Below are 14,112 nucleotides of genomic sequence, written 5' to 3'. Positions count from 1 at the left end.
TTCAAAGGTAGGACTCAGGCACCAACAGTTAAGAGAAAGCGGTTGTAATGTAAATGAGAAAGCAATATCTAGAGCAGCGAAATGAGAGTTCCATATGTCTCAAGACATTACAAGTACTGTAGTCATTGGACATGGGCTGTGGGAAACCTCTTATTCTTAAGAATACGTAGAATTCTGGGACGAGGTCTTGAGAGTGAATCCTGGGACCATAGGCATGTGGAACTTGCAAGTTAATCTTATCCCCCAACTGGACTTCCAAATTAACCCCTCTCCAAAGTCATCCAAGCACAGATTAAACAAAAGGCACTGTCACTGTTATCCCCAGCAACACACTTAAATTAGGCAGGTATTACAGAATCAGAATAATGCAGGTATCAGAATAACTAGGATTAATGGAAAGTGAGAAGTATTTTATGCGAGTGGAAAGGATGATGCACAAGTATACAGGAGGTTGCAAACAGGTTGTGGAACTTGGATGTTCATGCACATCTCCAAACAATCACACTTCATTTTTATGCTTTCCATTATCATTTAGAGTCATGGATTTGATGCAGCATGCACAAAGGCCCGTTATCCATGCTCACCAAGGGGGTTCAATGATTCCCCGCTCCTGTAGGCCTCATCTTTTGACTGGTGGAGCTGTCCGAGTTCTGCTGTGAACCAGGGCTTGTTGTTGTTGAACCAGATCCGTGGGAATGCAACTGTCCTCGCAAAAACTGACATAGGATGTCACAGTATCTGTGTACTCATCGAGACTTGTGATGCAGCATGCACAAAGGCCCTTTATCCATGCTCACCAAGGGGTTCAATGATTCAATTCAATAGTGTTTTATTGTCTCAAGTACCTGGGTACATTGACATTTTTTGCATACATTTCAGTACAAATGTATAATAGGCACAATCATACTTAAGTACAATAGTGTAGGAATAGTAGATTACACTAAAGCAGTACACAAGAGTTGTCGCATTTCTGGTGCCACTTTGTATGATTAAAGTCCAAAGTTGTTAAAAATGTTGAGTCTTAACATGGACAGAAATGCCTATTGTTCTGGCAGGAGCACTGGGGTCGGAGTTGCAGGGGTTGTCCTGGCCTGGCAATATTGCCGATCTTTCCTGAGCTAGTCCTATTTCGCCAATGTACCTCCAAACCTTTCCTATCCATGTACCTGTCCAAATATCTTTTAAACTTTGTAATTGTACCCTCCTCTACCACTTCCTCTGGCAGCTTGTTCCAGACCCCCACCAGCCTCTGTATCCCTCAGGTTAAATCTTTAAACTTTTTCTCTCTCACTTCAAATGCATGTTCTGTAGCTTTAGACTTCCCTTCAGATAGAAAAAGACTAACCATCCACCTTATTTATGCCCCTCATGACATTACGCTTACCCCTCAGCCTCCTTCACGTTAGAAGCAAAACAGTCTAAGCATATCCATTCTCACTATCGCTAAAGTAAAGTGACATGATGGTGCAGTTGGTAGAGTTGCTGCTTCGTAGCGCCAGTGACCTGGGTGCAGCCTTGACAGTGAATGTTATCTGTGTGGAATTTGCTCGTTCTCTGTGACTACCTCCCAAAGACATGCGGGTTTGTAGGTTAATGAGCCTCTGTAAATCGCCCGCACTATGCTGGGAGTGGCTGCAAAGGTGGGATAACATAGAACTAACGTGAACGAGTGATCAACAGAAGTATGGTCTCAGTGAGCTGAAGGGTCTGTTTTCATCAATCAATCAAGGGCTTCAGTCAAGCAACATCCTTGTGAAACATTTCTGCACCCTCTCCAGTTTAAGCACAACCTTATAGCAGGGCTCACAATATTCCAGGGATAGTCTCATCAACATCATGTACAGCCGTAACATGACATTCCAACTCTTGTATTCAGTGCCCCATTGAATGAAGGCAAGCTCACCAAATGCCTTCTTCACCAGCTTGACTAAACTCTACTTTACCCGTACTACCTTGTACTTTGCCTTTAATTGCAATGCTAGTATTTTACCTTCCTGAAGTTTGGCAAGCTGAAGACATGAAACCCAAAAGAAACCATTGTTGCTTAGTAGGGCCACGTAGTAGGTGCCTAAAAAAAGGAAAGAAAAGGTATACCAGCAGTGAAACTTCACTTCAATGAAATTCTTATAACAAGATTCCTCCTTTCCTTCTCTCCTGAGACGCTGCCTGACCTGCTGAGTTACTCCAGCATTTTGTGAATAAATACCTTCGAATTGTACCAGCATCTGGTTATTTTCTTATAACAAATGATGCTCGAGGTTCAGCTTATCCCAGGCGTTTACTGTCAGTTACAGTTGTAAACTAAACAAAGTTGAATAATTCATACAGATGAGCGGAAGATTATTCTAAATTGAACATTATGTACAGAAAGAGCAGCACAATGTGCAATATAGAAAACATGTAAAATAAGATATTTAAGCAAGAATGGGAAGTAAAAAATATTTTTAATGTTTACATTTTAAATGCAAGAAAAATAATGGACTCTTGACCTGCACATAGGCAGATATTTGTTATCTCTTGATTAATAACTAATGATATAAAATAGAAAGCTAAACTTGTACATTACTTCAATTTGTCTGCAGGTGGAGTACTGTGTCCAGTTATGAGCACAAACTATACAAAAGGTACAAAGTAATAATTCAGAACCAATTCACAAGATAAAGCAGACGCTGGAATCCTGAGCAAAAAACGAACTGCTGGAGGGACTCCGTCTGACGAAGTGACCTAAGCAAAAACATTGTTCAGTACAAACAAGGAAATGGAGATGCTGGTTTACACAAAAGGACACAAAGTGCAGGAGTAACACAGAGGGTCAGGCAGCATCTCTGGAGAACATGGATAGATGACGATTCAGTCTAAAGGGCCCTGACCCGAAACATCAACTATGTTCTCCAGAGATGCTGCCCGACTCACTAAGTTACTCCAGCACTTTGTGTCCAGAAACATTGTTTGTCCATTTCCTTCCACAGACGTTGTCCAACCCAAAACACAAACAAATAATGTATCGGGCAATAATGGTGAACTCTTGTAGGATTCACAAGCAAGAGACTAAAGACACTGAATCTGAAATGTGTAGCTTATGATACCAGGATGGTTTGGCTGTTAATTATCTTTCATTCATTGCAGCGATTAAGGCAGATCTGGCTGATCTCCACATGAACAGCATCGCCAAAACCAAACAGAGTTTAATGTAGAAAGTTCTATTCCAGTCAGGAAAAGTTCCTGTAGTTTTTTTGTAAAATTAGTCAGTCTTTTAAAAATTCATTGAATGTACAGTAGACACCTGGCTAGACCAGACATTTGAGAAAACAGTCATCTCTGATTTCTCTGACAATATTTGGTTATTAAAATAAAGTAAATATAAGAGAAAGAAAAATATTCTTGAACCTATTTCTTGTTAAACAAAAACAATTGTTCCACAAAATTGAAAGAATTGAATGGCACCTGAATGAGGGACTTCTTCCTTTAAAGTAAGACATAGGTAAGTCTTCCCTTTCGAAGAGTTCTTTATCAATGACTGCCAAGAGACAAAAAAATCTGTAAATGGTCTTGGTTATAGCATAATTCAATGCTAGCTTCTAAAATAATTGATTAAACATTTCTACAAGTAACAACAATGCAAATTAATAATTTTGTATGATGCTATAATATAGTAAATGGTTCATACCTTACTCCTAAAAGAGTAATCAAACACTTATCATGGGATGAATTTGCACTTGAAGTCAATTTGTCAGAGCAACTATTTGCAAACTAAATTAATCTGAACTCTCAAGATCAAGGAAGTTGAATCAGAAGGTTAATGAGATGCTTTTTGGAATGTTAACAAAAGACTTCTCAATTACTTCCAACTATAATAATAATAATAATAATAATAATAATACATTACATTTATATAACACTTTTCTAACACTCAAAGACGCTTTACAAGGTTTACTAAGACATAAAAGAAAATAAGTAGATAAATAAGTTAACGAAGAGAAAAGGAAAAAGAAGGAGAGGTAACGGTCAGTGATTGAAGGCAGTGCTGAACAGATGAGACTTCAGTGATGTTTTGAATGTGGTGAGTGAGGAGGAGTCTCTGACGGTTTGGGGTAGTGAGTTCCAGAGGGTGGGAGCAGCGATGGAGAAAGCCCTGTCCCCCCAGGATCTGAGTTTGGTCCGGATGGGGGGGGACAGGAGGTTAGCAGCACCAGAGCGGAGGGTACAGGTGGGAGTGTGTCTGTGGAGGAGGTCAGTCAGGTAGGATGGGGCCAGGTTATGGAGGGCTTTGTATGTCATGAGGAGGATTTTGTACTGGATTCTCTGGGGGATGGGGAGCCAGTGGAGCTTGTAAAGGACGGGGGTGATATGGTCACGGATCGGGGAGTGGGTGAGTAGACGGGCAGCGGAGTTCTGGATGTGTTGGAGTTTGTTGATGATTTTTGAGGGTGAACCATAGGCTGTTGCAGTAGTCCAGACGGGAGGTGATGAAGGCGTGGATGAGGGTTTCAGCAGCTGTGGAGGAGAGGGATGGACGGAGACGGACGATGTTTTTGAGGTGGAAGAAGGCTGTCTTGATGATGTGCTTGATGTGTTTGTTGAAGGAGAGGGTTTGATCAAGGATGATTCCAAGATTCCGGATGTGAGGGGAGGTGGATACTGGGAAACCATCAATATTGAGGGTGAAGTTGTGGGTGGATTTGGTGCGGGTTTTTGGTCCAATGATGATGATTTCAGATTTGTCGCAATTGAGTTTGAGAAAATTGAATTGAAGCCAAGATTTTATTTCAGTGATGCAGTTTGTCAGGGTAGAGTGCGTAGTGGTGGAGATTGACTTGGTGGAGATGAGGAGCTGGATATCATCGGCATAGCAGTGGAACTTGAGACCATGACGGCGGATTAATTGACCAAGGGGGAACTGGTACAGGATGAAGAGGAGGGGGCCAAGAACTATAAGAGTAAATGACAACTTACATTGGTTAATAGCGTTTGTCTGGATTTCACATGCAATAGATGGAAATTTCCATTTCTTTCTCCAATCATCAGAAACTGTCCTTCCTGACAAAGTGCCACTACATCCACTTCAGTATCTACAATTGACACAGCAGAAAAATCAAATACAGTATATTAAATTAAGACCACCTTAAAGCAGAGAGATGCAGATTCTCCAGGAAATCACGATCTGAAAATGCTCCAGAATGGAGTTATAATTGGGATGCAGAAATTATATTGTCCAATTACATTAATTTCCAAATGATTTTAAATCGCAATTAAATAATCTATCAAAACACAATCATACAGTTCCACACAAGAAAGGCAGCAACTGAAACAGAATAACCAGTCCTATCGGACTGTACCCCAGCAACTTTCTATAAACATGAAGAGGAAAAATTGAACCAGTGCCCAATGCCCCCAATTTATCAGAGCTCTCAGGAGGAAAGAGAAACTAGTCGTGGTAGAACCATGCACTAATGGAATCACTTGTGTGTGCATCTTTCAAATCGCAAGTTATCTTAAAATCCCACGTACATAGCTCTTTGTGGAAACAGCTTAGGACAGTTTTACAAAAACCACACTTCCCCCAGCATAAAACAATCAAGATATCAATCCTTACTCACTGGCTGGAAAGGAAATTGAAGAATTTGAAATTTAACTGGATCAAAGACAGATTACTCTCTCATACCAAGCGATAAAGACTGCATTTAAAAGTAACAGATACCTACTTAGAGTTTTGGCACATTTGCAGCTTCAATACAATTCAACAAATCCTTCCTCATCACAATGATAGTTAAAAAATAACATGATTATAATCATACAGCATGGAATCAGGCCTTTCGGCCCATGCTGAACAAGAATGTCCCTTCTACACTAGTCACACCTGCCGACGTTGGGCCCACATCCCTGTATTGCTAGACCTTTCTCATCCATGTACCTGTCCAAATGTCTTTTATCACTGCATGTTTATCATTTTTTCTGCTAACTGCTGCAACACTTACACAACTGGAATCTGTTGTGAGGGTCTTTTTCCTCCAATTCTCTGGAATATTTTGAACTAGAATCAAGATAATGAATTAGCCAACATTACTCACCAAACTGAAGCTGCAGCAGCACAGACTGACAAATCTGGTCCATAATAAGTACTGACCGGTCCACAACGACCACACAGCCATCAGAGCTACTGTAGGCATGAAGTTCAGGACAGACTGATACCTGAATAATAAGTGAATTTTAAATGTTACTAGAACAAGGTGGACCCGTTGGGACTAAAGCTCTCTTGCATTGGTGTAGGACCCTCCCCTCCCCCACTTCATCCCCCCTTTCTCCCCCCTCCTCCTCCCCTCCCTTCACCCACTCCATCCCCCCTCAACCCCCCTCCTACCCTCACCCCCCCCCCCCTCCACTCTTAGGGGCTCTCCATTCGACGGCTCAGCAGCAGCGGCAGTTCGATGGCGATGGCCGTCGCTTTGAGCAGGAAGATAGGCACCTCCCCTCAATGGCCGCCGCTCCCGTCACACGGGCAGGTCCCATTGTGATATTGAACGCGGCTGACGGCCAGGAAAAGAGGAAAAGGGATTTATTAAAGTTTAAAAAGGTGATTTTTAAAGTTAAAAAAGTGAAAAACTTAAAAAATATAACAACCATTTGAACCGCAGGACAATGGTGAGTAAGGTGGGCCTAAAATTGTTGCGCTACCGTGTACCCCTGTGGCTGCTATATATATATATATATATATATATATATATATATATATATATATACACATACATACATACACAAACACACAAGATGAGAGTTTTAGTAATATATAAAATACTAGATCAAGTGGACCCGTTGGGTCCATTCCTCGTAGAGAGGGGACAGGGAAGGGAAGAGGGTGTGAGTGAGTGAGCCCTGGACCCAAAGCTTCTCTGTATTGGTGTAGCACCCTCAACCACCCCCACTCAATCCCCCTTATCCCCCCCTCCTCCCCCACTACCCCAACCCTCCCCTCCACCCACTCAACCCCCCTCCTCCTCCTCCTCCCACCCCCATCCACCTGCAGCCACTCGACCCCCCTCCTCCTCCCACCCCCATCCTCCTCCTCCCCCCCACCCCATCACCCACTCGACCCCCCTCCTCCTCCCCCCACCTCCCTCCTCCCCCCCACCCCATCACCCACTCGAACCCCCTCCTCCTCCTCCCCCCACCCCCCTCCTCCCCCCACACCTACTCGACCCCCCTCCTCCTCCCTCCTCCTCCCCCCACCCCCCTCCCCCTCACCCCCCTCCCCCACTCGATCCCCCCTGCTCCTCCTCCCCCATACCCCCCTCCTCGTCCCCCCCACCCCCTCACCCACTCCATCCCCCCCTCCGCCTCCCCCATACCCCCCTCCTCCTCCCCCATACCCCCCGCACCCACTCCATCCCCACCCCCTCCATCCCCCCTCCTCACCCACCCCTCACCCTCTTTGTATTGCACATCAATTTCCAAGTTGTATTAATATTAAAACACAAACAGTTTCAGTGTGAATTGAAAACTTGTAACAAACTAAAGGCTTATAAATGGGCTTCCAATAATTATTGAAGTGGTTTTCTGTTTTGATACACGTAATACAGATGGTTGAAATGGCCGAGATGCCACGTTACGTAGTCAATTACAATTCAATTACAATGATGGTTTATAAGCTGCTTATATCATATTAGAACCACAATTTTACTGTGTGTTTGAAGTGATTGCATTTCTTCCCTGTGCTCCCACAAAATACACTTACCGTTATTGAAGCAGATATCTTAACTATAGTATCAACTTGATAAAGGGCTGCTCCACTCTCTTTCCTGGTCTCAATGTTCAAACGGACATTGCCGGTGTCATCGTTTGTGAGAAGTTCAACGTCATTCCACATCTTGAACGATTGCTATAATAAAAAATGCACAGGTGCTGACAGCCAATCACTAACTTCTATTTGTAAGGCACTTTTAACATACCAATAGTCATAAGATGCTTCAAAAGGAGCACTATTACAGGAAGATTGTTAGATAACCAAAAGGTTGTCAAAGAAGTTAATTTTAAGGAGCTTTTAAAAAAAGAACTAGTACAGGAGTTTATAGAGACAAGTCAGAACATTGGGTTTCAGCAGGTGAAAGTGGACAAAAGAAAACCAGGGACTCAAGAAACAAAGGAGGAGTGCGAATGTGTGATTGATGTGGGGCTGAAGGAGGTTACAGAAATTGCAGGAGAGAAGTCAAGAGGAAATCTGCAAACAAGGATGAGAATTGAAATATTATTCTACCAAAAGACAATGTAAATCAGACACAATAAGTTTAGATAAAGAACTCAAATTTTTGGTTTACCGAGTTTATGGGAGGTAGAATATCAGACTGGCAATCTCTTGAAATAGATCCCAGAGTCAACCACGACACAGGCATATGCTTGAAAAGTCATGATTTGCAGGAACCCAGGACAGGAGCAAAGGATTAGGACTAATTTGATAGTTCTTTCTAAGAACATAACATATTATACTGCAAGATTTTACATGAGAGTCTTGCTTTTTTATTGGTTTGGACAACAGATATGTTTTTTCATTTAAAGAGCATAACAATTAGAATAGCAGAGCAAAATAAGGCTAATGCTGCAATTCAACAAGATCAATGCTAATTTAACTGTTGATCTGATCCACGCTACCAATTCATGAACCTTGAAGTTCAAGAGATTTATTTCTCTCAGCCTCGGATAGAATTAATAACTCAGCATTCCAGGCTCTCTTGAATTTAGATATCAACAATCTACAAAAAAACAATTCCACCTCAGAAGAAAGGGGAAGAAGCTCTGTGTGATAAGGTGCAGTAACAAATTATTAAGTTGATTTCGTTCTCACACTGATCTTTTTGTTGCTATTATGGCCGTTGTAATTGAAAACTATTGAGGATCAATACCCTGGAGCTTTCAGAGGAGTGAAGCATTTGCCAGCTGAATACAATGTCCAAAGCAAGGCAAGGATGGACAAAAGGAATTTTGCATTATTGGTTCTATCTTGTTTGTGTCTGTCAGACTATATTTTTAATAAATTAATAAGATAGAAAACATATTGTTTTGCTGAATAACTGTGGTTATCATTTTTGACTCCTAATATTTGATACAACTTATAGATTAAAGTATTATTCAAAACAATGAATATTTTTTACAGGGGAAAAAAACTAATTTAGCTGATTAATCACCTTTTCAGATTTTCTGCCTCTTTACAGCGTTTAAAATGCAATTTATAAATGTTACTGGTGCATGGGATTTTTGTTGTTTATGTCTTAATTGTAGTTTAATATGATGTAGTTTGCGGTTGTGTGTTATGTTGGGGGGGGGTGGGAACTGTAACATTGTCTCTCCCGAACGGAGACGCGACCTTTGTTTCTGTGTCGTGTCTCCGTTCCCGCTGCGGCCTACCGCCGGCCATGCACCTGGAGCTGGCGGCCTCCGGCTGGGACCACCTGGGCTCTGGCTTGCAGAGCCCGCGGCCCGGACTCACCACCTGCGGTGCTGGATGCCTTCGGAGGCTGCGGGAGCGGCTGCAACTCGTCTCCGGAGGCTCCGGCGCGGGGCGCGTGGACGTCGGAAGCCCGCAGGCCCCTGGGTGGGGGCCGACATCGGGAGTTCCGGCAGCGGCGTCTTCGCCCGCCCCGAATCGCGGGGCTTGGGTCGGCCCGCCGCGGACCTTTCACCGTCCGGCGCAGCCTGAAATAGGCCGTGGGATTTTCTCCGTTTCAATGTCGGGAGCCATGACCCCCCCGACGTGGCAACTCCAACAGCCTGACCGCGGGAGAAGACAGCAGGGAAGAGAAAAAGACATTCTGGCCTTCCATCACAGTGAGGAAGTGACTGGAGGAGACTCACTGTGATGGATGTTTCTTTTGTTTGGTTGGTTTATTATTGTATGTGTTATTGCATTTTTATTGATTATTCTTATTGGTCTTATTGTTGAACTGCGGGTAATTTTTCATTTCACTGCACATTTATGTTTATGTGACAAATAAATGACTATTGATTGATTGACTATTGTTAGAAATTTTTGGAGCATGGAGAAAACTGGTTCTCTGAGATGTTTGCAGAAAGATCTTCCATTGAAGAATTTAAAAACTTTAATGATCAACAGCAAAAATCAACCATAGCAGAAACTGTTAGAATGTAAAAAAATATATGTAGAAAAGTGCTTTGAAGTGTACAAAGTTAAGGTTGCATCTGTGACTTGAAGTGACCCAGAAATTATGTTTAGTTTAGTTTAGAGATACAAGGTGAAAACAGACCCGTCGGCCCACTGAAGGCAGCTCTCTCCAACATCTTCTCAAAAGTAACCGTAGATGGATAATGTTGGTCTTGCCAGCGACAAATCCCAATAATGGAGATAATAAATAAAATAGGCAAGAGTCAATTGAGCAAGTTGATATTTGTGATTTAAGAAAGCTTCGAGAATTGCCGTGAGCACATGGTAGTGAAAAATAAATGTTCAGATCTGCATTAGACATTCAATTAATTTGTTCCATTCATACAACTTGCCTAGAACAGTTAAAATCATTCATGCTGCTTTGGGCATCACTTGTATATTGATGCCACCTGCACCACCTCTCAATCTCTAGCCAGGGATCTTCCTTCAGACTGAAAAGTCTGAGCCTGAAAACAGTGTCCACCAGGTTCAAGAACATTTTAGTTTAGTTTAGTTCACAGATACCGCGCAGAAACAGGCCCTTCGGCTCACCGGATTCCGCGCCGACCAGCAATCCCCGCACATTAACAATATCCTACCCACACTAGGGTCATCTTTTTTTTTACATTTACCAAGCCAATTAGCCTACAAACCTGTACATCTTTGAAGTGTGGGAAGATCTTGGAGAAAATCGTAGGTCACAGGGAGAACGTACAAATTCCATATAGACAGCACCCATTGTTAGGATCGAACCTGGGTCTCCAACGCTGCAAGCACTGTAAGGCAGCAGCTCTATCCCAGCGTCACCTTGCTACCCATCATTTCTTTCAAGCAACCATCCGGCTCTTGAACACCAAAGAACACTAACCTCAGCAACTAAAGATCTTCTTTAGACTGTGTAGACTTTGCACTATGGACTTTGTCTTTTTCACTATTAGGGCACCTCGTATTTTTGATTATTATATATTATCTGTAATTACAGGGCAGTTAAACAGCAACAAAAATATAACTGTTCTGTTGTCAGTACATAAGACAATTAAATACTCCTCCCACTTGGTTGTGTCCCCAAGATGTTTCACTTTCAGAAACCACCATGGTCTTCTATAAATCTTTTAAATATCAAATTTACAATTAACCCTCACACTGTGTTGAGAAGAGAGATAAAATTGGTGATGGGCGAATATTAATAATAATAATAATAATAATAATACATTTAATTTATATAGCGCTTTTCAGGAAACTCAAAGACGCTTTACAGAGCAAACAAGACATAAAAACAAACAAACAAACAAAAGATTTGTCCAGAGAAGCGGCGAACAAACAGCGCCAGCGTCCTCTCACGTCAGGGTCCGACAGTAAACAATAAAGAACACAAGACACACAATTACAATTTAACACAAACAACCATCACAGTGATTGCTACAGGCACACCCTCACTGTGATGGAAGGCAAAGAAAAGTCTTATCTCCTCCTCATTCTTCTCCCGTGGTCAGGCGGTCAAACTGCTGCCTCGAGGCGATCGAGGCTCCCGACTTTTGAAACCCCCGCCGGGCGATGGAAGGTCCCAGGCCGAGCCGAGCAGGCCGATGAAGGTCCTAAGCCCCCACCGGGCGATGGAAAGTGCCACGGCCGAGCCAAGCAGGGCGATGAAGGTCTTGCGAGCGGGTCGATCGAACCTCGCGATTCGGGGCGGTCGAAGCTGCTATGGCTGGAGCTCCCAAAAGCCGGTCGCCAGCCAGGGACCTGCGAGCTCCCGATGTTGCGGTCTGCAGGGCCCACGGACGAAGCCTCCGAGATGGTAAGTCCAGGCCCTGCGACCGGAATCTTCAAGGTCGATCCCAGCTGGAGGCCGCCGACTCCACAGTGTTAGGCCGTAGCGTGAACGGAGATACGACACGGAAAAAGGTCGCATCTCCGTTGAGGAGGAGATTAGAAAAAAAGGTTTCCCCCACCCTGCATATATACAGAGCTAAAAATTAATCAAAACATACATTTAAATGGTAACAATAGACAAAGACAAAAAAAGACAGAGAGACTGCCGGTGAGCCGCGGCCGCAAGGCGCCCCTTCTTTGTTTCTGGCAGGAACCAAGCAAACCTGAAACTGTACAGGATTATTTACAAATAGCAAAAAAAGAGAGCCACATTAACCAATATATTGACCGTCACAAGCCTCACAAAAGCCTTCATCTCTGTCAACAGAGAAAGATTATAGATAATCCTTCTAATATCTAGCTGTCCTTCAAAAGTCATTAAAATACATTCTTATTATTTACTGATTTATTATTGAGGGTCCACGTACTTGTGAGGTCGACCGTGTACTACATTTTGGCTCAATGGTTTTGTTATAGTCACATGTAGAGGCACAAGTGAAATGCTTGTTCTGTGTGCTGTTGATCAAATCATACCATAGATGAATACAGTGGATCCCCTTCTCAAACAGCATACTCGCCATGTTCCAGCACTATCTTGCAGCTTCCAAGTCTCTGATAAATCCGATCTAGGTTTAAGACGATATCCTTCACATTGGTACTGGATATGTAGAAACATAGAAAATAGGTGCAGGAGTAGGCCATTCGGCCCTTCGAGCCTGCACCGCCATTCAATATGATCATGGCTGATCATTCAGCTCAGTAACCTGTACCTGCCTTCTCTCCATACCCCCTGATCCCTTTAGCCACAAGGGCCACATCTAACTCCCTCTTAAATATAGCCAATGAACTGACCTCAACTACCTTCTGTGGCAGAGAATTCCACAGACTCAACACTCTCTGTGTGAAGAAATGTTTTCTCATCTCGGTCCTAAAAGACTTCCCCCTTATCCTTAAGCTGTGACCCCTGGTTCTGGACTTCCCCAACATCGGGAACAATCTTCCCGCAACTAGCCTCTCCAACCCCTTAAGAATTTTATATGTTTCAATAAGATCCCCCTCAGTCTTCTAAATTCCAGCGAGTATAAGCCTAGTCTATCCAGTCTTTCTTCATATGAAAGTCCTGCCATCCCAGAAATCAATCTGGTGAACCTTCTCTGTACTCCCTCTAAGGCTAGAATGTCTTTCCTCAGATTTGGAGACCAAAACTGTACACAATACTCCAGGTGCGGCCTCACCAAGGCCCTGTACAACTGCAGCAGAACCTCCCTGCTCCTATACTCAAATCCTCTTGCTATGAATGCCATTCGCTTTCTTCACTGCCTGCTGCACCTGCACGCTTGCTTTCAATGACTGGTGCACCATGACACCCAGGTCACGTTGCATCTCCCCTTTTCCTAATTGGCCACTAATTGGTAATACTCTGCTTTCCTGTTCTTGCCGCCAAAGTGGATAACCTCACATTTATCCACATTATATTGCATCTGCCATGCATTTGCCCACTCTCCTATCTATCCAAGTCACTCTGCAGCCTCCTAGCATCCTCCTAGCAGCTAACACTGCCACCCAGCATCGTGTCATCCGCAAACTTAGAGATGTTGCATTCAATTCCCTCGTCCAAATCATTAATATATATCGTAAACAACTGGGGTCCCAGCACTGAGCCTTGCGGTACCCCACTAATCATTGCCTGCCATTCCAAAAAGGACCCGTTTATTCCTACTCTTTGCTTCCTGTCCGCCAACCAATTCTCTATCCACCTCAACACTGAACCCCCAATACCGTGTGCTTTAAGTTTGTACCCCAATCTCCTATGTGGGACCTTGTCGAAGGCCTTCTGAAAGTCCAGATATAACACATCGACTGGTTCTCCCTTATCCACTTTACTAGTTACATCCTCGAAAAATTCTATAAGATTCGTCAGGCATGATTTGCCTTTCATAAATCCATGATGACTTTGTCTGATGATTTCACCACTTTCCAAATGTGATGCCATCACATCTTTAATAACTGACTCTAGCATTTTCCCCACTACCGATGTTAGGCTAACTGGTCTATAATTCCCCGTTTTCTCTCTCCCTCCCTTTTTAAAAAGT

The 14,112-nt window shown here is 43.1% G+C and overlaps 1 protein-coding gene across 4 annotated transcripts in view; it reads right to left on the bottom strand.

Annotated features, from left to right (window-relative positions):
• kntc1 (kinetochore associated 1) overlaps positions 1-14,112 on the bottom strand; it is a 110,763-nt gene that overhangs the window by 93,413 nt on the left and 3,238 nt on the right. The window contains exons 1-6 of one of the 4 annotated variants that reach the window (XM_078421675.1): positions 9,476-9,827; positions 7,730-7,873; positions 6,069-6,189; positions 4,954-5,069; positions 3,445-3,517; positions 1,991-2,068 (exon numbers count right to left, since the gene is read on the bottom strand). In XM_078421675.1, coding sequence (XP_078277801.1) covers positions 1,991-2,068; positions 3,445-3,517; positions 4,954-5,069; positions 6,069-6,189; positions 7,730-7,861 — 520 coding nt within the window. In that variant the 5' untranslated portion in view covers positions 7,862-7,873; positions 9,476-9,827. Of the gene's footprint in view, positions 1-1,990; positions 2,069-3,444; positions 3,518-4,953; positions 5,070-6,068; positions 6,190-7,729; positions 7,874-8,309; positions 8,467-9,173; positions 9,225-9,475; positions 9,828-14,112 lie in introns of those variants that run through there. The other 3 variants (XM_078421677.1, XM_078421674.1, XM_078421676.1) reach the window with 3 other exon arrangements.

This window comes from Rhinoraja longicauda, chromosome 25 (assembly GCF_053455715.1).
Source record: "Rhinoraja longicauda isolate Sanriku21f chromosome 25, sRhiLon1.1, whole genome shotgun sequence".
NCBI classification, from domain to species: domain Eukaryota; kingdom Metazoa; phylum Chordata; class Chondrichthyes; order Rajiformes; family Arhynchobatidae; genus Rhinoraja; species Rhinoraja longicauda.
This window is presented reverse-complemented; position numbering and strand designations above follow the sequence as displayed.